Source organism: Myripristis murdjan, chromosome 13 (assembly GCF_902150065.1).
Source record: "Myripristis murdjan chromosome 13, fMyrMur1.1, whole genome shotgun sequence".
NCBI classification, from domain to species: Eukaryota; Metazoa; Chordata; class Actinopteri; order Holocentriformes; family Holocentridae; genus Myripristis; species Myripristis murdjan.
Genome location: NC_043992.1, coordinates 30,780,230 through 30,803,820, shown reverse-complemented (window position 1 = coordinate 30,803,820; position 23,591 = coordinate 30,780,230). Strand labels below are relative to the sequence as shown.

General features: G+C 43.5%; 1 protein-coding gene across 7 annotated transcripts in view; it reads right to left on the bottom strand.

Moving 5' to 3' along the window:
* LOC115370121 (muscleblind-like protein 1) overlaps positions 1–23,591 on the bottom strand; it is an 80,037-nt gene that overhangs the window by 49,510 nt on the left and 6,936 nt on the right. For all 7 annotated transcript variants that reach the window (XM_030066978.1, XM_030066977.1, XM_030066979.1 and 4 more), the window contains exon 2: positions 5,297–6,352. In XM_030066978.1, coding sequence (XP_029922838.1) covers positions 5,297–5,470 — 174 coding nt within the window. In that variant the 5' untranslated portion in view covers positions 5,471–6,352. The remainder of the gene's footprint in view (positions 1–5,296; positions 6,353–23,591) is intronic.

The following is a 23,591-nucleotide window of genomic DNA, read 5'->3' as shown; positions in this document are numbered from 1 at the left end:
AGGGGAAGAGAGGGATCCAAACGAAATAGTTTTTCAATGTCACACGGCATTCCTCTCAACAGCAGAATGTAATCAATACAAAATGTATCCATGGCAACTCTGAAGGTTTTCATGTGTCATTATTTTAACTGAAATAAGTAATAAATTAAAAAGATTGGTCCTCAAGAAAAAAAAAAAAAAAAAAAGTTTGGTAGGTTCATTGTTTTATCCTCAATAGATTTATTAGACAGGATAACAACCTCTATTTATGCTTAAAACATATGAAAAAAAAAAAAAAAAAAAAAAACTTCAATCCCATTATCAATTCCTTTTAAACATTCCTGCTGAAAAGAAACCTTCAGAAAGCGTACATGGTAATTTACCACTCGGGATATTTGTGGGATTCTGGGGATGTGTAAGTGTAAAATACCTTAAATATTTCATAATCTGTGTGTCTCTCAGTCACTGTGGTTTTGATTTCCCTCGATAATTCACATGTTCAACTAGGAGAAAGAAATCAGTAGGTTGACAAGACAAGACAAATATCCACAGCACCTTTCCTTCAGGATGTTTCCCAGCCACTACAAGAACTTTTCAGAATCAGAATCAGAATCAGAATCAAATTTATCGGCCAGGCATGCTTATGCATATAAAGCAATTTGCACTTACGCGTATCACTTAAAAACAGAGAGGAAAGGTGACAAAAAGAAAAACAATAACTACATCAGAATAACAAATAGAATACTGGGTGTGCATAACCCGGTATGCCACAACTACACAGATTGCTGTTAAGGCTGAATAATTTATGACTGATATACGGCAGTTGCATATGTATTTAAAATTGTATATTTATATTGCGCATCCGATTTAACAAGGTAGATAAGTAAGTGAGAGAGGACAGTCTGTCTCCGAGTGCTGGGCTTTTTAAACAAGTCTACATTATGTTCTACATCTGAGGTATGTAAGTGTTAAGTACATAAGGGGGAGGGGGCTATTTACAGAACAAGTGTCCATTATTGCTCCGTGCGGTGAAGTGTTCATGAGAGACATGGATTGTGGGGGAAAAAAAAAAACTGTTTCTGGGTCTGGTAGTTTTGAGGCAGATTGCCAGAGATTTGGAGTTCAAATAGTCTAAGTGCACACGTACACTTAGACTATTTTCAATTCGACTTTTGTCATCTGAACATGCGAGAACGTATAAACCCTTATGCCCGTATGCTCCTAGAGTGTATCTTGCTCCCGTTTGCATCCGATCATCCTGACCACATGCTGAGGTGGCTTGGCTTGCATTGAGTTTGGATCTCAGTCAGGTGTGGGCAGCATTTGGGCACAATCAGGACAATGTAGTGGAATATATCTGCATATATCCGATCAGGTTGCACTCAAGTCTGGACATACACATGCAGACACAGCGAGATCTGATCGAGCGCATCCGATCGACAGAGGTCGCATTGAAAAGACAGGTGTAGCCACGGCCTTACGGTTCTGCTCGCCTGTCTCCGGGCTCTGGAGGTGTGCAGGCTGGGCGGAGGAGCACCAATGAAGAGCTTCACCGAGGCTGCCAACGGCGGTGCCATCTTGATGACGTTTTCTAATTATACTGTTAACCTTTGCTAAGTGGACAGATTGGGGAAAGCTGTTGTGCTGCACTTTGTTGGTGAAATTGTCTTTAGTGTTTAAGATAAAGGCATTCTTGGCTTTTTAACAGTGTATGTTCCCTAAGTTTCCAACAGATCCACAATGCACCTCACTGTTAATTCACAATTTGGAGGTCAAAAGGAGAAAGTCCCGTTATTGCAACCTCGGCCTGTATCAAGAGTAATTACACTGTGCGTCATCTTGTAGTATACGGAAGGGTGTGTATGTGTGTGTGTGTGTGTGTGTGTGTCAGTATCCAGGCCATCTCCTTCTCTGCTGTCTGTACTGCTGTAGAGCCCCTCTGGCTGTTTGGCTCATTCTCACCTGTTTCCCATCACAGCATATTGGCAAGTTTATTGTGTTTCGTCAACCTAAATACCCCCAGATTTACTTCTCATTCACTTCAGATGAAACCGGCTCAGTATCCAGCTGCTAATGGCAACAAGCTGCTGAACTCCTGTAACAGGAGCCAAAAGGACAAGCTTTTTTTTTTTTTTTTTTCTAATTACAATATGCCAGTTGTTACAGTGCATGTTATTACCAGTGTTAAAAAACACAACACAACTGAGTGGGAAAAATATCAAACTGAAACAGAGTTTCATGCCGTCATTATGTACTTTCAGAAGAACTCAACCCATGCAATTACTGTGAACCGAAAGATTACTGACTCTTTGTGCACAATAATGCAAATTCAAAGCTGTAGACCGGGAAACCGCACTGAGTAAATGAACACTGTGTCAATTAATTTAAAAGCTGAGCTGTGCATCTTATTTATTCCCTCCCTCCTCTGTGAGCTTGCCTGTCTTTAGCGCTGGTATGATCTCAAGCTGCGAGGGTCAGTCTCTCGGCAGCATCAGCCAATCCTATGGAGCCTCTGCCTCACTGACTCATTTCCTGTTCACCCCTATCATTCCATCCTCTGTTACTCCACCCCTAAAATGGAACTTTCCACTACATCCACTGCTGTAGCAAACACCTTTCTCCAGATAGCACAGAGAGCCCAGATGAGGTGCATGAGAGGAAAGAGGGAGAGAGAGAGAAAGAGCGAGACAGATTGACAGACAGGCAAGCCTACAAGCAAAGAATATGTGGGTGAAAGATACAAAGATACACAACAAAGTGCATTTATTAGTTTTCAGAATGAAGGCCTGTTTGAACACAAAGAAATGGAGAAAAAGCCACCGATATGCCTTTTCATTTCTCCCGCTTTGGGCCCTTCCTTCTTCAGCCTGCGTTTAAAAAGAATGAAGGGTGGGTGGTATGACAAATTGTCCTGGAGTGCCAAGCCACGTGTACCTCCTTCCATCCCTCTACTCGCCTTTCTGTCTCCATATCCTCGTGTCTGTCCTTCCCTATCCCCTTGCCCTGTTCTCCATCCCTTGCTATGTGTTATGAATTCATCTGCAGATAAAGCGTATCTATCATTCTGTCATGGAAGCAGGGAAGGGAGGTAGACTGTGGAATGCCCTGGCATCGAGAGCGGGGAGGGGGGCTGAGCTATAGCGCTATGCCTCCTCACACATTCTCTGCTGCGCTTGCTCTTGCCCTCTCTGGCTCAGTCTGCCTGTCTATTTCCATGATCCATGCAATGCCTCAGCAGGTCCTCTTATCCATTCCTGTCTTACCTGTGCCTACCAAACCAGCCCAACCCATCCGAGCTCCAACCAAGCAGCCCATAACTGTAATAACTTAGTGCCCAGCTTGACAAGAAGACTCCCAGTTATAAACCAAGTGCAGCTTTGGCTTGGATTGGCTTGACTGACTTCCAACTCTGGGCTCCAGTTACACTGAATAACACCCTGCCTTGCCAATCAGATTGGAGACAAATTATAGGACATGTGCACAACATGGAAGACCAAGCTCTAACATGACTCTCATTACCTGCCTTACAACGCGGCGCCCACCTGAGCCAAAACGCCCGAATATAGCAAATATTTCTCCTAAGCAGCATATCTGGGATGATCAGAAAGCAATCCAAAAACCCCACGGCTCTGCATTTGCTTGGCTCAGTGGTCTGAAATGGTTATCTGTGTTTGTGTGTGTCAGTAGGGCACATGTACATCGTCACATGTTGGTGGGAAATATGAGTGTGTATGTGTGTGTGCATATGTATGTGCATGTGCTATTTTGAGGTGTTGCAGCACAGAAGGCTATAGATAGATTGATAGATAGATTTGTGTGTGTGTGTGTGTGTGTGTGTGTGTGTGTGTGTTGCTTTTTTTTTTTTTTTTTTTTTTTTTTGTTTCCTCGAGGCCTCTCTTGGCTCTCAGCTCTGACACATGCTACCACAGCTGAACCTTCACACACTATTTCACTGTTGTTGGGAAAATAACAGTGTGACCAGATGCCACTGGGTGTGGGTGTTTGTAACCGTTTACTGTTCATGCAAACTGATGATATAATGTTTACAATTGATGGGATAGTGAGCGTGGCGTGTGACACATTGACCATGAGATTTACCTTATCCTTTTTTTTTGACTGAACTTTATTTGAACTCTCATTCCACAATGATACACCCACCACTTCCCAAAAAGGTAACGTCTCCTCTGACAAAAATACTGCTGACCCACTGCAAATCATTATTTTAATTATCACCAAAATTAAACTACACACTACACAATATTGACACGACAATATATTGACACTGCAATCAGCTGTGCTTTTGCAACACCAAACAATGAACATCTGAAACTATTTTTTTTCCCCAAAATGGATACATAACATTTTGTAATGAAACCCCTGATTTATTTTTACTTTCTGTGCTACTTCCCAACCTACTCAGCCATTCTATTTCTCTCTCTCTCTCCCTCTCTCTCTCTCTTCTCTCCCATTTGATTTTACTTTCCCCCGTCTCCAGGAGAGAGAAGCTGCATAGTGGGAGTGTATTGTCTCAGTGCCAGGGCAGAAATAGACAGTAAATTACAGAGCCTTCTGAGAACACCCCACTGTGCTGCATGACCTCAAAATAACACACACACACACACGCACGCACACACACGCACGCACGTACACAGACACGCACGCGCGCACGTGCACACAGAAGTATGAAATGCACATTGTGCTACACTACTCCTATATTTCCCAGTGATGTGACACTCACACACAAACTGTTACGATGTGCCAACCAATAGTCCTCCTCTAAAGTTATGTACCAGTGGAGGAAACTCTGACTCTTATTCACAGCTGTAAATGCAATTAAAGCCTCCTCTCTTCTTACCAAGGCCTGTGTGCACGCAGAGAGACACACGTGCAGACACACACACACAATTATTTATATGGATACGTATCTATCCCCTTGCCAAGGCTTAACCCTGTGGCTACTCTCATGAAGCAGTGCCTCTCCTTCTCTCGCGAAATCGCTGCTGTTTCCTTACATTTAGATCCAGAGCTTTACAACTTGCTACTGGCCTCTTCTGGGCCACTGTCCAAAAGGAAGCCCTAATCTCCCCTAGTAACCCACAGTCTTTCCCTTTCCTGATCTCTTCTGCACCAAGGCGTGAATCATCAGCTACCTCCTTCTCTCAAAGTTCAACAGGTCCTGGCATTCCTCAGTGGCCGCTAAAATCGAAATAAATGCCACAGCGTTAAGCAGTGACGGTCAACAGCATGAACCGCGAAGCAAGAACAAAGGGCGGTGATGGAAAAAAAAAAAAAATCATCAGCTTTGCTGCTCACTCACCTTGAGTGAGTCAAAACAAGCAATGACTCTTCCATTTTCCACTTGACAGCTCTTGGCAGGGTGGGCGAACTTGCACTCGCTGTCCGGCCGCGAACAAGTTCCTCTCTGGAATTCCCGGCAAACCTCCAGCGTCAGCCACTTTGTGTCCCGGATTGGTGTCACATTCACCGCCATTTTGAACGAGGCGGGAGCGGTCGATTAAGAGGAAAAGGTATCCAGCCAATACAAATGTGTGTGTATCGGAGTGTTTCTAATGGCACTGGGAAAAATGAGAATGGAGAAGAAAATGACATGGGAGAAAGCCTGCCTTGAGAGGTTTTTTGTCTCCAAGGTCTGTTTCTGAGGTGAAGCCTGTGAGGCCTGGGACTTGCCTACCACCTGCGGCCCATCCTAAGAGTCTGTTTGTGGCTCTAATAAGAATCCTTCACAGCCTGTCACCCAAGGGCTAGTGAACGTCACAGAGTTTTGCTTTGTAATCTCTCTCTCTCTCTCTCTCTCTCTCTCTCACTCACTCTCTCATACACACAGGCACACACTCCCTCTGTCTTCTCTCTCCTCAGCTGAACTGTCAGATGAGACGAATGGCAAAACACATTATCGATCGGGTTGGTCCATGATGAAGGGATGTGGGGCTGGAGGAAAGGAGGAAGGAGGAGGAGGAGGAGGAGGAGGAAGAGGAGGAGCAGGAGGAGGAGAGGACAGCAAAGGGACAATCTCCTCCCGCCCACAGAAGGCGATAAAAGCTGTCTGTCTTCGGTATCAGGCTGTGTCAAGAGAGGAGGGGGGAGTGGTTGACTTCCAGGGGGGAGGACTGGGTGGCATGGATGGAGAGAGGTTTGGCTGGCAGACAGACAGGGCAGGAGGTGGAGGGAGAAAGGGAGGGAGGGAGCTGTCAGCAGTGCGGAGACGGGCTCAGTGGACGGGCTTGGCAGTCCTGGCAGTCCTTGGGCTCCCGGTGTGGCTGGCACCTCCAGCAGACATGGACAGGCACGGAGGCAGAGGCTGCTTCAGTGGAGCCAAACAGCCACAGGGGTCAGCGAAAGAAGGCACTTCTCTCTGTGGAGAAGCAGGGAAGAGTGTCAGTGGGGCAGAGCTTAACACACACACACACACACACACACACACACACACAGATACAGACACATGCTCAGACAACGGTGAGGTTAATACAGACATTCATACGCATTCGTACGCAGCAGCTTCATTCATACATGCTTCCCATTTCGTTCTCTTGCACACCCGCTCACCACAGCTAGCCCTCCCAGAGAGTGCCAGGCGGTCTCAACTGGAAAATCAAATCAAACACCATATCGCTAACAGTAAAGCTCACGCAGTCAGGCATAGATGATTTGTTTAAAAGGGAGACAGTGAAGACGAGAGGGAAACTGAGAATAGGAGTGGGGGTTGTGTTTGTGTCTGGAAATGTTTTGCTATATGTTGTGTGGACCAACTATTGAGCAATCATTGTTCTTGAGAGGAAAACTTGAGTTGTGAGGAAATTCTGAGTTGCCCTAACTGAGGAAAAAGGCTAAATTTGGCTTAATGGTTAAGGTAGGAGGTAGTGTTAGGTCAAGGTCAGGTATTAGGAAATAATACACTCAATATCTCACAACTATCATGTTTTGGTAGGACAGTCTTGTGAGGTGAGTCATCAAGAGAAAAGGCACTGATTCATGTCTGTGACTTATTTGCCACATCCCTGAAGGAACAACACACCTCGACACCGGTTCTGAGTTCAAACCAAACTATGTGCCCAGAGCTGGTGGGCAGGAGCTGTCAGACTTATGGAGTCACCCCCTTCGCCTTTGTCTGCACGCAGCTAAGCAAACTGTGTGTGAGACGGTCAAGGTTAGGGTTTGGACTGGTCAGGGCCTCGGTTAAGAATCAAATGGCAGCTTAGACAAGACACAAATCGGTGGTTTTGGTGAGAAAATCAAACAGTGGCAGTTCTAAATTTTTATCTGGTAGTCAACACAAGCTAGTTTTGGCTTGGCTTTTTTTTGTTACCTTCATTTTGCATTGTCGCTATTTTGTATAGGTTTTAAGCAGGGACCGTTTCATCTGTAGTGTCACCACGAAATCACGGAGTGTTATGGCCATTTACACACCAGACACTCTAATCCATGGAGGTCAGCTGGGGTGAACAAATCCCAGCTAATGTTCCCCTGCCCAACTCCTTTTTATTGTAGTATTTGTTTTTTTTTTACTTCATTATTTAGACGTTCTAAGAATAGTTATTTTTCTTTTCCATTAATTTTGTAGAGTAATTTAGCAGCGGGAGGAGTGTTTTTGGCCTTCACGAATGTATCTAGCGTGCCTTTGCAAAGTATTTGTACTTGTTTTAATGTGTTTTGCTGAGTCACAGTATTTTTATCACTGACCCCAAATGACAGTATAACTTTGCCCACTCCTGCCGCTGTGGGTGTCCTCCTCCTGATAATGTTGACTGCTTGGGTTAGTTTGGCTCCTGGGTACGTGTGTTTTATTGATGCACTTATGCACTCAGGTCCCTCTTGAAAATGAGATCTTGATCTCGATGGGACTTGCCTGATTAAATAAAGGTTAGTGGCCAGTTTTTGAATTTGTCCCTATGGTGTTCATGCCTAGTGAATAAGCTGTCTATTTTGTGAGCTTGGAGTGTTTCAGTTTTAGGGTCCAAGCAGTCTGGCCAAATTCTGCTGGGCTATGTTAATAGCATCAGTCTCCAGCTTTCTAAATTATTTTTGGACCCGTCTGACACTGTCCACCGTTATGGTTAGGGTTAGGCATAAGTTGGTTATGCCTAAGCAAGCAAAACCAACAGTTACAGTGTGTGTGTGTGTGTGTGTGTGTGTGTGTGTGTGCGCGCGCGCGTGTGTACGTGCATGTGTTCGTGCATGTAACACTTGCAGTTACTCCAAATCCCTCTCCAAAAAAGAGAGTGACCTGGGAAACAACCATTCAGCTGGTTAGATGGTTGCAGCACATTCTGGGCATGTGGCCAGGCTAGAAGAGCGAGATAAGGACTAGATGAGGTCACTCTATCAGAGAAGGAAGGGGAGCGAGTCAGGCAAGAGAAAGAGAGAACGTGACATAGTTCTCTGCTTTTCAACCTCTCGTTACACACTTTCTATCATGCCGCTAAATCCACCCAGCGAATGATTTCTGACTCCTGTGCTCATATAGTGGACATTGAAAATACAGACCGCACCCCAAAACGTCCACAGCTGCTACACTTGTGGTAAGTGCCCTGTACATCCCACATGCAGTTACATCATTACTGGGTCCCCCACACTCGTAACAGATACAGATACAGGTTGCTGATGAATGCATAAATCATAAAGCTTTGATTTGGTCTTTGCAGTGCAACGTATTTATGCAGATAGCGTTTCTGGGTAACTTCAAAAGCACTTAACCCTGATTGTCCGGTTCTGAATTTCTGGCTCTAAATTATGCTGTCAGAGGAGTGCAACTTCAATTTAAAGGTAAAATCTACCCCTAAACATTTTAAAAATAACTGTAAGCCATGACCCTCCATTTCCTTGCCTGTTATGTATTCTGTTATTGCCACTTGTTATGATTCTGTGTATTGATAGTTCTTTTTGATTCTGTTTCTGCACTTTGTGATGTTCATGGGTCAGATATATTAGTGTGTTAGCCCCGCCCCCTCAGTTGCCCCTTTTATAAATTTCATAAACCATCTAAAACAGCCTTGTGGAAGGCATCATTGGACCCAGTAGAGAGTATTTTTTTTTTTCTGTTTTTACTTTCTTTGGCCAAATATACAGTATAGAAAGAATTCACTGGTCCATAAAGCTGTGCCTGCATCATAGCACCCACAGCTTTCCACCTATGAGGCTGAAATTTGCGATGGAGGGTAAGTGTTTGTGAGGTTGTAGGTGTGTGTGTGTGTGTGTGTGTGTCAACATGCAACACATGTGGATGCATGCATTTGATTTGGCTGCAAATTCATCGTTTGAAAATTCGCACTTGTTTTGTAGTTGGGCTCTAGCAACTCAGAGTGAGGTCACTCTGCTGTTGGAGTACAGCAGGAGGTTAGTCGAGCAGTTCCAAACATGTAGAGTTTGGTCTGCACTTTGTAAAGTCGCCTGATGCAACAGTGACTCACAGTGTGTGCTAAACTTATTTTACCTAATAGATCTAGTTGGAGGCTGTAGAGCTGCTCAAGTTACTTTGTAATGATAATTAGTTTAGATCAATACGTAGACTTTGGTAACATTAAGTTTGACAAAAACTCCTGTCCTGTCTGTATCTGGTGTGTCTTGTATGTATCTGTTCTTTTGCCGCTGTGACACTTGAATTTCCCCTCTGGAGGATTAATAAAGTCTTATTCATTCATTCAATTCTAAACTATGTATTAAAGATCCCTCTGGTGACAGCCGTACAGCTGGAGTGTGTGTGAAAAACAAATATGAGTGCAGGGACTGGCTGTATTTATTATTGTTTTTGGCAAACCGTGGATCTGATGGATGAGTTTTCAGGATGTCTACATGCAGAAACAGTATATCTATTTATATTTATTTGTACTCTATATTGGCAAATTGTCAAGATTATTTGTATCAGATATGGAAAGAAAAAAAAAAGAAAAATACACTGTAACAAAGTTGAGTGAATCTAAAGGGGGAAAAAAGAGGTATTATTTTATTATTTTCAATATTTTCCATATTATTGTAAATATAAGATTGTAATTAAAGTCCCTTGCACACCTGAGAAAGAAGTCTCAGTGACAGATGAAAAAATATGTGAAACGAATGCTTTACTCACAAACTGTCCTCACCTGCTCAGGATTTATTGTAAATACCTAACGAAGGTCTATGACCAAAAAGTTGAGTTTACAATAAATTGTAATTTTTCTCTTTTATCTTCCAAAGGGCTGGGCCTGAAATAAGAAGCACGAGGAAGCAGCTTCTGTTGCTTGATCTAAATAACAACAACACTGGAAATGTGTGATGTGCAATGGTGTAAAATATTTTATTGAAATGTTTCATATTACTTTCACTATCAGTAAAACTATGCTAAAAAGTAATTGTACAAAATTATTAAAAAAAAAAAAAAAAACTTTTTTTTTTTTTTTAATGTTTTATAAAAGCTAACTTTAAAAATTATGAAGTGACAAAACTAAAAATAAAGAGAGGCAGGGGAAACATTATTTGCTATCCCCTCCTCTAAGCCGAGGAGGTCCGTGATGGACAAGCTGCTGTCGGCTGTGGTCCAAATCTGTGGTCCACACCACCAAGGCTGTCCTCGGTCTCCAACGTGAATGGATCCTGGTCTTGCGGCGCTATGCTCCAACACATCGAAGTCAACACCTGGTTGATGTCCAGCTGCAGAAACCAGAACCCCACTGAGCTCCAACAACAACAAGGCAGCCAAAAAGGGCAAAAATAAACAACATGCGTAGGTTGTTAGATTCTGAAAAAATTTAAGAGCCATCATGTCATAATGTTGTGAGGTAGAAACAACAGTAAGGTGAGCTGAATCAATGGAATATGACTAACCCCCAAAGTGTGTCCCCCTCCTCTACCTTAAACCCCCCCACTCACCCGGGGCCTGGAGGGGTCAGGAGAAGGTCGTCAACAGCTGAGCTCTGACTGCGGGACAGTGGCAACTTAAATGTCAACCCTGGCATTGACCACAGCTCCAAGACATGGACTTCAGTGCAAGAAAATAAAGCCTTGAAATAGAATTTTTGGCGTCAATAGCGGTGCAAATCAAATTACAATGAGTAAATATGGATCTGCGAGTTGCAAACAAGTAAACAGTTTATCTGTGGTGCATGCTCTTATACAGAAGGCAGAATGCTAGAACTTTCACAATCCATGTTACAAATTAAGGGGTTTTTACCCACAATGTAGCCAGTTTTGTTTTACAAATCCTTTTTTCACCATCCTGTGTTGACTACGGTTAGCAGGAGAAACTGCCTGTAGTTGGTTTTTGGTAGTAGCTTCACTTTAGTTACACCAAAGGATGGAAGGATGATAAACTATGATACATGAGCTATACATGTTCATGTATTTTCTAGCTAAATATAGTTAGCTATCTTGTGAGTGACATCGAAAGCAGTGACCATCAAAATCTGTGACCGCAGAGAGCGCTATTGCAGACTTACATGAATAGCTTTTTTCAAGTGAATGTGATGGGATGACACATCCCAGAAAACACTTTGTTCGCTGTGTGACTTAGTTATTATGCAGGTTCAGTGGGGTCGCATATTCTGATGACAGCCATCAGAAATGGTGACCTCTGTGTTTTCAGGTGATGTGTCATCCTGTCCCATTCATCTGCTCCTGTGGATGTGCAAATGAATGTGATAACATGTGGTCACAGATTTCAGTGGTCAAAGATTGCAGTGTACAACATAGTCTCATAAAAAAGTTTGTTCCCATACAGCTACACTGCATCCTGAATTATGTTGACAGGGAGACATAATTTTGTTGTGGATTACATTTGTTTTGAGCATATCATAAAAATGTTTCTGATCAACAAACACTATATGGACGAAAGTATTGGGCCACATACACATTACACCTACAGGAGCTTTTACGACATCCCGTTTTAAATCCATAGGCATTAATATGGAGTTGGTCCCCCTTTGCAGCTAAAACAGCTTCCAATCCCTCTAAATACACTTGCCTTGTACACTGGGATCAAACTTGAGACTCCTGAGTCAAAGTCACGTAAACTGACCCATCCACCTTTCTCCTAATGCACTAACTGATTATAGACGTATTTTTCATACAGCACAAACAAATGTAATCTGTGACAAAGTATGTTTAGTTGTATGAAAACAGAATTTTTAGGAGACAAGGTTGCCATGCGACACCTGCAGTGTTTCTACAACGCAGTAATGTTCACCAATGTGTGACCATCAAGGGATGTAATGTAGCTGGCACATAGCGTACATAACATAACCAACTTTAGCTGTTCATTTTCTTCAGTAAAATATTATTAATTAAAAAAGGCTTTTTCAAATCAACTTACTTAGTTGGAGGACTCCATTGTTGCCAGCTGGTTGCTCTGGCTGACATCCTACAAGCGAGACCGGATGCTGCGCCAGAGTTGTTCTATTGTAATCGGAAACCCTGTTTTTTTTTTTTTTTTTTTTTGTAGTTTCTGGAAAAGTTCTGTATTTCAGCTTTAAGCAGAAGCTGATGATGCAGTTTGAGGAGAAGTAGGTACACCAAATACAATTTATAGCACTTGATGACAAAACTATAGACATATGATAGTGTAAGAGTGGCAGGGTGGAATTTTACTTTAAGCCTGATGTGTTAGCACTATGAAAGACATCTATGCATGTCACAGACAGAGGAGAAACCTGAAGACAGGTGGTTGGAAACCCAATGGAGGAAAGGAGAAAAGGGGGAAAGGAGAAGGAAAGGAAGGAAAGAAGATGATAAAAATACTCATGTTGTTCAAACATTGATTGTTTATGTGTCACATTCCCTTCTCCTATTTGGGCCAGTCACATCTGTGGTGAACTACTTTTTTGGCCCCAAACTGGTATTTTCGGCTGTGTGTGTGTGTGTGTGTGTGTGTGTGTGTGTGTGTGTGTGTGTGTGTGTCAGTGTGTACGTGCACACAAGAGCAAGGGGCCTGACCAGGGCAGTCGCTGTATCTGGCAGGCAGATCGTGGTATTGGAAAGCGAAAACAGAGAGGGCCACCATTACCACTGCATTAAATACGGAGCGGCAAAATTAGTCTTCCTCTGTGCTGCCCACTCCTCCTCACTTTTTGACCTTTCCTTTCTCTCTCTATTGTACTTTTTTTTTTGAAAGAGGGCCTGGCAGTTCTACTTTGTTATTTCCCTTGACTCAAAAGGGCAAAGAAATGAGTCTTTAGCAATCATTGCTTTTTGTATTTCAAGACAAGACAAAGGCCGGGTTAAACACACACACACGCACGCACACACACACACACACACACACACACACACACACACAAACACACACACACACACACACACACACACACACACACACTTCTGCTTCTATCCTTAGGAGGATCTGCCACTGACTACATTTATTCCTTTTCCCTTAACCAGAACTTTAACTCTCAACCCTACATATCGAATCCAAATCCTAAATTAGTCAACAAAATCTAACCCTAACCTTAAATCCAAGTCCTAGGTCTAAACTAACGACTTGAAGAATGAGTAGGAACTGACCAAAATGACCTCCCTTTGCAAAAATGTCTGGACTCCGAGACCAGAACACACACAGAGCTCAAAATACCAGCGTTGGGCTGAAAAAGTAGTTCACCACCACTCATGCCTTTGCCTATAAAAACGGCCCAAAAAAGGGGCTGGGGTGGCAGAGAGAATACCCACTAAATACCCAGTAGCAGTGGAAACTCCAACATGCTACAAATGAAAGAATGAAATAATTGTGCATGAATGAAAAGGAGGCAGCTTGAGAATGCACACGAGGTGATTATATTAAAAGGAAAAAAATCATATTGGTTTTCTCGGTGGAGTGATATTCTCAGTGGGTCGTCCTGCAGTATGTGCATGGAAACAGCCGTGACAACATGGATAGCCTTGAGCTTTGACATCAGATAAGGCGGATTCAATTAGATGGGGGCTCCACCTACATGTATTAGCGGCCCCAGCATCACACCGACACGCAAAGGGCTCCCTCATGCCAAAAGCCTGAGCTAAGTTCCTATCTGACCGGTTTAACACATTTATCACGGCGGAGAACGAGTGAGACTCATTAGACGAGGCGAACAACAAACAGGGGACTGAAACGCTGAGGTAAAAATGTGAGAAATGACTGTGGCGTTGAGGAAATATATAAATAAAGGAGTCATCAATAAGCATCTTAGCATGTGTGAATAATGCATGTGGCCATTTCCCGTAGCCAGAGGCAGGAGATATTATTAAACCATCAGATCAGCTAGCCAAGGTAATGACTGTTGGTAGGAGAGGAGAGGGAGGTGGAGAAGGCCAGGGATATTACCCCCGCCAACCCTCACCCCCTCAAAACACACACTCACACACACACATACGCATACACACACATAAACACATTCGCTTTATTTAAAGTATATGATGACTTCTAAGGCTAAACTCAATAAAACCTTGGCCAAGGTTTTCTCACTCATGACCAGCTTCTCTAAGTTGCTGAAACACAGGCGGTACAGAGTGCAATGCTCAGAGTGTCACCGGGGTTCATGTATCTCCTCGTTTAAAGAAAGCCATCTGATCCTGTGTTAATCTGCCTGCTAAAACGGTGCGAGTCCTTTGGCCAAACTCTGGATAATTTTATACCTATGAAAACTCTCCAGTAAAAACACACAGACTTTTAGCCGACCGTGGCACCACTGCCGCTCAATTACTGGCTATTACGACCTGCTTACACACATTCTTAGTGTGTTCTGAATCGTTATAATTTTATGATAATATTTGTATGTGCTTCTCGACGAATTGTGGAGCTTACAGTAAAAACTGGATGGCATTCATCATTAATGGTATCTATGAAATATAAATGATTATAGATGAGATTGTGCAGCGACTCCAGCGCTTGCAACACTTTTTGTTTGATATACTGTAGACGCACATGTTGATATTAATGTGCTCGGTTCTTTGCAAGTTGTATGGAAATGTATTTTCTTGCATGGCAAGGCCTCTCCCACAGTTAACAGAAGCCACACACAGCTCTACATCTGAGAGCAATACAGAAAAAGAGAAAGAGAGTCAGAGAATGAAGAGAAAATGGAGCGAACAGGAGCCAGAGTCGGGAGCCATTTATTCACCTTGAATGACTTCCACAGCTTGGAAAATGAGGGAAGGTGAAAGAGAGTGAGGAGGGGGGAAAAAAAGCATGTTTCTCCATACCTGGTTCCCTACACGGCTGACTTTTGGAACTCAAACACAACAGCAAAAGAGAAAATGCTGGTCAACTTTTCAGAAAGTGAAAGGGAACGATTTTCTAGACAAACAACAGCATTGCCTAATATTTGAACAGGAGAGACAAACTACAAACTGCGATGTGCTAATCCAAGTATGCTCTTGTATTCGCTCTCCAACCATCATCGGGTCCTGTTTGTTTAGGCTGCAAGTTGACTTTTGAGACATTCCTCAACTATTCCAAATTCCAGCGCAGGGCTCAGAATCAGAGGCTCTGCTCTTCCCTCAGCATGTTGGGAAATGTAGGAAATGAACGCAAGGTGATAGAATAGGTCAGAAGTCAGTGGTTTGGATCATGCACGATTTGAAAAGCGAGAGAGAGAGCGAGAGAGAGAGAGAAGGAGGGAGGGGAAAATCAGTAATGCGAGAGGTTAAAGGGCGCTGACTGCAGCAGCAAAGAGCACATGCTGGAGGCTTCGTATTACACTGCATCACCAGCTGGCCAGGATATCATCTATATACGACCTGAGCTGCCCTTTATGCTGATAGGGAGCATCAGAAAGAAAGAGGGGAGAGAAAGGATGAGAGACAGGTCAAGTAAAGGAGACCAGACGTGGTGACAGAGGAAGGAAAAAGGCCGGGGGAAGTGTGATGGGAGGCGAACAGGAGCAATTAGTAAAAAATTGTGAGAGACAGAGACTACACGATCAGGTGGAGAGGATGGGGGGGTTACTGGATGAATATGGTGAGGTATGAAAAAAGATATTGTAGAGAGATGGAATCAGACGAGGAAGGAGAAAAGAGGACAAGAGAGGGAGTGTGAGAGACTGTTGTTCCGTTTCAAAGCTCCACTGGCACTCCAGTGTGATTCCATCTTGACACTTCTCATCTCTCTTCATCCGTCTTCCTCTGATCCCCACCTGTTTTACTTTTCTCTTTCTATTCCTCCTCTCTTGCATGCTTCGCTCTCTTCCCCAATTTTCCCCCCTCTTCACAAATCTTCTACTCTTCTTAGAAATCTCCTCTCGTTCTGGTAAGTTGCACTCGGAGTATCATGTGTCATAAACAAGTTTGTGAATGTGGCTCGTCTTTTAATAGTAGCTGTCCCCATTTTATTCTCCCTCTATCTCAGCCCCCCCCTCCATCGCTGCCCCCCAATCCCTCCCCAACTCCCCACCCCCCATCCCCATTCCTTGTTCACACAACACCTTATGCTGCAGCACCACGGTAATGTGCTGCAAGGTCATCAGTGCCACAGCAACTACAGAAATCTTGTGCAAGGCAAGGACAATTTTGTTAATGGTGTCAGGTCCAGCCTGATGTCATAGCAGTTCGCAGGCAATCATATGAAAGGCAGGGCACCAAGTTTTCAAATGTCCTCTGGTAAACTTTGAACAGCAATGTCTATATGACCGTCTGTTAGCCAGACTTGACAGTAGGCTTACCATAGCTACAGATGATGTGTGGTATTCAATGTTTTAGCTGATGCTTCATCGAACAATCAAACATGAAGCAGTTCACAAAGCGAATCTCTATTAATCATCTGTTTAACATGACCCTTGCACTACCTTTAGTCTAGATCTCTGAATGCTCCAGAGAGTCTGCGCTGCAGTCTGCTAAAATTTGAATGCGACACAAAACCGGATGCTGTGATCAGGGTTGCCAAGTCCGCGTTTTTTCCGCCAAATTGGGCTACTTTTTAAGTGTTGCCGCGGGTAACAAATTTTGTCCGCGGGTTGGGCTTGGGCAGACATGAATAAAGATTCATATTTTGAATGACCAATGTTTTTACCCAAATCCTGTCAAACTGACTTCGGGCCAGATCAGCATATAAACTATCCACATATGTCACCTGCTCCACAAACAAATAATATGCCAATGCTGTGTGAGGCCACTCAGCACATGACCAATCACATCATCAGCACCAGTCGTGCCCAGTGCCTGTCAGCTGAAGTAAGGCATCTCATATTATATTTTAAGTTCTGATATATAGTTGTCCCTCGCTATAACGCGGTTCACCTTTCGCGGCCTCGCAGTTTCGCGGATTTTTTTAGTGTAATTTTGCATGCTTTTTTTTTTTTACTGGACTTATTTTTCTACGAAGGTTTGAACTTTGAGAGTGTTTAAACAAGAGAGAAAAGTGAGAAAATGTTAATGCATGTCTGAGAAAAGTGTATAAAGTGTGTAGTGAGGGGTTTTACAGCCTTAAAACATCTATAATAATTGTAAAAAATAAAGCTGACTACTTCGCAGATTTCGCCTGTTGTGGGTTATTTTTAGAACGTAACTCCCGCAATTAACGAGGGACCACTGTGCTGTAAATTAAATAGGTGAAAGAACTGTTTCGGGAAATTGCCTTTAATGTTTATGGTGTTATTTTATAGATATTATAGTGCATTTTGAAATTATAGCAATGCTGTTGGACTTGAAAAGCAACATATATGGATTTTTATGGGCATATTTTGAGTTCTGGTATTGAGCTGATTTTTGGGCCCTTTTTATACCAGGTTGGGCGGGTTTGGGGCTGGTTTTGAGTTGCTGTTTGGCTCCTTTTGTCTCACAGACCTGGCAACCCTGGCTGTGATGACAAAATGTTAATAAAAATGTGTTCTCGCTCTGAAACAAAACTGAGGCAGGAAGATGCAATGCTGGCTATACACTCAGGCATTACTGGCGATGTCCAAAACCATGAATGAAATGCACGTAGCGCCAACGAAACCGGTCAAACGGAGCACAGTTCAACATGGATGACGTATCGGTGACTAACTGCTGCTAGCTAGTGTTAAGTAAGCCTCGAGAAGTGGTTTGGCTTAATTACCCGACTTCAAGTGGATGTGGATATTGGGAAATGACCAGGAATCTGCCTTCACTTCCTACATCAGTTTGATGCATGCAGAAATACAGATGGGTAGGCGGAAGCATGTAGAAATTGTGGCAGCCGTATGAGTCAGTCTTGAGAGACTGCACTTCCCTCAACCAAAGTTCATGATTTGACCTTCAGTTCCTAAACTGATTCTCTCAAACGGATTACTCAAAGGTTCGCATCTGATTTTCATTCAAGATCAGAGGTCCGGAGCAATCAGCAGTAACAAAGTCCAAGTTCAAGACAGACAAAATAGTCCAAATAAATTCAAGCCTAATGGGAGAAACGGCACAATTTGGCTGCAATCATCGGCTTGAGGTCTGAATCTTATTTTTAGATCCACCTTACTCTTGTCTCCGATTGGCTCTAACCCTAACCAAAACTCGCGTGCCGTTTACTCGTTACAGTCATTTATGGTCGTAGTTTTCTTCTCTCCTCTGTGTGTCATCGACGGTTGGGCACAGACCCTCCACACACACACACACACACACACACACACACAAACACACACACAAACACACACACAGTTGGAGTAGCACAGTGGAGTAAGCCAGTGAGCCAGGGGAAGACAGCGTTGCTCGAGTTGACAACAACTACACTCTATGCGTTATGTTAAATGCAATAAAATCCACGCCTGTGGTGTAGCATTAATGTGTGAATTCGGCAGCAACAACAGACAAAGTCGAAAACGTTGCAATTCATAAAACGAGGCACTAGGGATGTACCCAAATCCAAATCCATATTCGGCAAACAACAAATAATGACTTTCTGAGGAATGAATTACCCTTCCAAACATTTTTTTTTTTGTTTGTTTGGCTTTATATAATGTAATCGTATGATGTCTTTGCAATTTGGGTTTACGTTTGAGGGATGACACTGTTTTGACTGTCGTTGATATCCAATCTTTTACCTTGAAGCAGCATAAAGCACAATCCTAACATCGTTTGACAACATTAGTTGCAGATAGAGATACGCCAACAGTCACAGCACACAAATAATGTAAAGCCATCCTTAAACTTAATAACACAACACAAGGACCACGTGATAAACAATGCACAGACTAACTAAATAACTAAAAAGGGAACATGAGGCAAACAACAATGAACTGGGCTCAGTAAATGTCCGTTGCCCAAAAGCATGCTGGGAAACTCACCGAAAGAGAAATATTTTCACAACCAGATTTCTTTTGATTTGCAGAATGCATAGTCATTAGATTCAATTTCCTAAACCAGTAGAGTTAATAAGCAGGAATTTCAGTCATTTTATATTTCTTAAAAGGTTAAAATCCAACAATAATAATAAAAAAAAGCCACGCCCACTTTTTCCTGATTCCAAATTATTTTGCCCCAAAACAAATACAAATGCAAATGGTGGTGCCTCCGTGCACCCCTACAAGGTGCTGTTTGGGTTGGGTTGGGACTGACTTCCTGTTGGGTCCAGATGCAGACTGTGGTCTGGACTTTGAGAAGCTCTGACCTAAAAGTGAGTCTAACAAATTCCTTCCTTTCTGTTTTTGCCAAAGACATCCTGACAGAAAGAAATTCTCGCTATGAATAGACGGGGTCTATAGACGGGGTCTATTCATATTCGTGTCACCCTGCATAGGCATTCAGCTCAACCGCTCATGTCACTTTTCATGAACATCCTAATACCATAATAATCAAAACTGAGGTCTCTGGATCCTCGTGCTGAAACAAAGCTGACAAGATGAACAACTTCTGTTGACAGCGATACAAAAGCAGATGTGAGACAACATTATAAGGCCACATGGCGGCGGATGATGGGCGCCGCGTCAGGTTCTCGCCTCACTTTAGCCACAGAGGAGAGTTTAGTTTTTGGTTTCATAAATCAACTTCTACGGCTGAGTCACCGTGTAAAAACTTTTCTTTCACACATTAACTGCTTAAGAAACAGTGAGTGATGGACATCTCTGGAACATTAATGAGCTCAATTACTTTGCTCAAGGGGACAAGGGTATTTATGAGGCTGACATGTGAACCCTATCAGACAAAATGCTTGGTTCCACCCATGTAAGTGCTCTGGCTTGAGATTTGAATCAACAGCCTCACAGTGGGTGTTGGTCATCCATCAAGGTGGTATTTCCACAGAAATGTACCGTCAGGGTAATGTTAGACTTCATTCCATTCCATATCTTTCCAAGTGCGCGCACACACACACGCGCGCACACACACACACCAGCATTAGTATTGACCACAAACCATGAGACAGCAGATCTGCATCATCTACAGAGGATACACCACTACACTGATGAATGGAAGGTCAGTCAGTACATTGATATTCAGGACACAGGCATATGAGTAATATGTATGCATATGCACAGCATCAACTCTCTCTCTCACTCTCTCCTTCGCTCTCTCTCTCTCACACACACACACACATACACATACACATGCATGTACACACACACACTCGCAACGAGTTCCTCCTTCTTCAGCTGTAAGACAAACAGAGGGGAGGGAGACGGCGAGGGCAGTCAAGTGGCACGTGTGCAAGCTGTCGTCTGCACTGTGATATCAGAGCAAGTGCTTAAACACCCTGACATGCACGAAGAACGACAGAGAGAGAGAGAGAGAGAGAGAGAGAGAGAGAGGATGCCCACATGAACAGGAGTGTGTGATGATGCACATACCTATGAGTACCTGTGTTTTTGGTCTGAGGTAACGGCATGTATTTTGCATGTATGTATATCCATGATCTGACCTGTGTACACGTGTGTATTCATGTGTGGTCCAGGCAGCCGCCTCCACCGCTGCCTCTTCTGCAGTGTGGCTACCTGGCTGTGGTAGTGCCAGTGTGGTGTAATGCAGCGGCAGCGATGGTGTCAGCGAGTTCATGGACATAAACCAACCCACTGCCAGACCAGTCTGCTCCTCTCAGGAATAGCAATGGAGGTGTGTGTATGGCTATGTTTGTGTGTGTGTGTGTGTGTGTGTGTGTGTGTGTGTGTGTGGGTAGAGAGAGAAAGATTGGAAAACAGCAAGAATGAGAGACAGCGATTGAGAGAGGCAGGGAGACAGACAGAGAAAAGAGAGAGATGGGCAGGCATGAGAGACAGAGGAAGGCGATGGATGACAGAGAGCGAGGCAGCAGGGAGGACACAGTCCAGAGGAAGGGATACAGATGTGAGAGAAATAGGCAGAAGGGAGGCAGACAGAGGCCGGTGAAAAAGTGGCCTGCCCACTTTGAAAATGCTCCCCGGTGTAAATTTCCTACCTCCGCATGTGGCATTTCAAGCACCAGGACTTTATCAGACATGAAAAGGCAGACTCACTCTCTCACACACACACACACACATACACAAACACCTACACACAGACTATGTTTTTTTTTTTTTCTTTCACTGTTTCTTCACACGGACATGAAAAGACCTAGACAGACAATGAGACAGAGAAACAGGCAGACGGGCAGGGAGGGAGGGTAAAAGGCAAACAAAAGCGAGACAGGACAGACTGCAGGGAAAGACGGCGAGACAGACAGACGGACAAACATGCAGACGGGGAGACGGGGCAGGATGATAAAGCCAGAGAAAGACGGGCAGAAAGACCGAGGTTAGGACAGCAATCAGTCTGTAACGAGATGGAAACATAAAGAGTGAGGGAGAGGCTTCAGACAGAATCGCCAGCGTGCACAGACAGAGAGGGGCATGTACAGCAAGAGAGGAATAATTTATAGCAAACTTAGAGATGGAAAATCCAAGGGAAGATGGTTCACCGACAGCAAGATGATCCCTGAATAAACAGAAGCCCTAAAAAGAGGCCGATTAGCCTAATCGCTGGATAGCTGTATTGACGCTGATTCGTTAAAACGATGAATGCGAATAATGACTCGGACTCTTCTTTTAATTTTGAGAATTTTGCAGCTTTGTTCAGTTTTTTTTTTTATTTATTTATTTTTTTTTTTTTTTTTTTTGATCACATCAGGAAATACCGAAGCAGTGGATATATCCCGAGGGAAGCTGCTCTGTGGTCGATTTTCCAAACGCACGTGTGACGGGTAGATTCTCCGACTTGTCATCAGAGCAGCGTTGGGCCAAACAGAGAATAATCTGTCCTCTTCAGCTGTCTATGACCGGTGATTTGGTTTGACACCTTAATCTGCGGAAATCACAGAGGGCTCCTCGGTGGAGCCAACTGTATTTACTATAGATTACATCTTCCACTAGTGTGCATTAGTCCAGTGACAGCTTTGCAGACTGCAGGGAAAACAGCGATCACACACCATTGACTGACTCACTGTGATTTTGCCACTCGCCAGCCGCCCTGTAATAGAAGGTCTCGTAGGACTCCCCCAACCATTTGTCTGACTGACTGCCTGTCTATCTGTCAGTTCCACGCTCTGAACTGAATGACTCTATTTACAAGGGTTGGGATCCAAAGCGTCCACCAGAGTCACTGTCTCCCTATCACCTTGGCTGGAATGCCCCTCCATATTCTCTCTTGATAAAAGGTGTAAAGGCATGTTCCTGTCATTATGTGTGTGCACGTTCACACACACACACACCACACACACACGCACAGTAGTCATCTGCATTCCACAGACGGCCCTGTGCCTGCTGAGGACAGCAGGGAGATGACATCACTTCTAAAGTACAGATCAGTTGAGGGATGGGGAAGAGAAGAAGGAAAGAAAAAGGTGGGGGAGGAGAAGGACATGAAAGCAGGACGAATTCGCAGAAAAAAAAAAGAGAAACGTTATTTCTCGTTGCTTTAATCGACACAGTCAAAGACAAGCAGGCATGCATTCTCTTTCGGTCTCTCTCTTTCTTTCTCTCCCTCTCAAATGCACACACACACACACACACACACACACACACACACAGTTGTTTCATCAGGGAGTTAGCCTTGTGCACTGAAATTCAGTATGTATCTGAGCGGTGCTGTGCTTTAGCTGTTCTATACTCTAATGACCTTGTAGATCTGCTTGCTCTGATCTGCAGAGAAGCTTTTTCAAACCACTGAGAGCCAGACACACACACACACACAGAGTGAGAGAGAGAAACAGAGAGAGAGAGAGAGAGAAGGGAAGAAAGGAAAGAAGAAAGGAAGAGAGGGAGGTAGGAGGGAGGGGTGAGGCACTGACATTGTTAAAGAGAGGCAGAGGTAGAGGCGTTGCCAAAGTGGGTGAGAGGAGACACTGCACTGGAACAACACAGGGAAATGTGGATAGATAATATGGTGTGTCTGTGCATCTAAATCACTTTGGCAAATACATATGACAAAACATATGACCAAACAAATGCATGCAAGTATACAATATTTTCTTAGATGTGGCTCATTTGCCCCATGACTGCTAAGAAATTAATGCTCAAAAACTGCAGAGAGAGGTTAGCACCAGTTATTTTAAATTTCGTCAAAACCAGCAGTACCAAATTTTGTTTTTCAAATCTGTGCTACATTGAAATTACAATTTTTCAATTTCTTTAATTTAATTCTTTAATTTAAAATTTCTTCTGTGTGTGTGAGTGCGCGTGTGTGAGTATTTGTGCATGCACGTGTGTGTCAGACCTGCGCAGACGGCACGGGTAACGCGGGAGTTTAATCATTTCCTGAGGGCAGCTCTA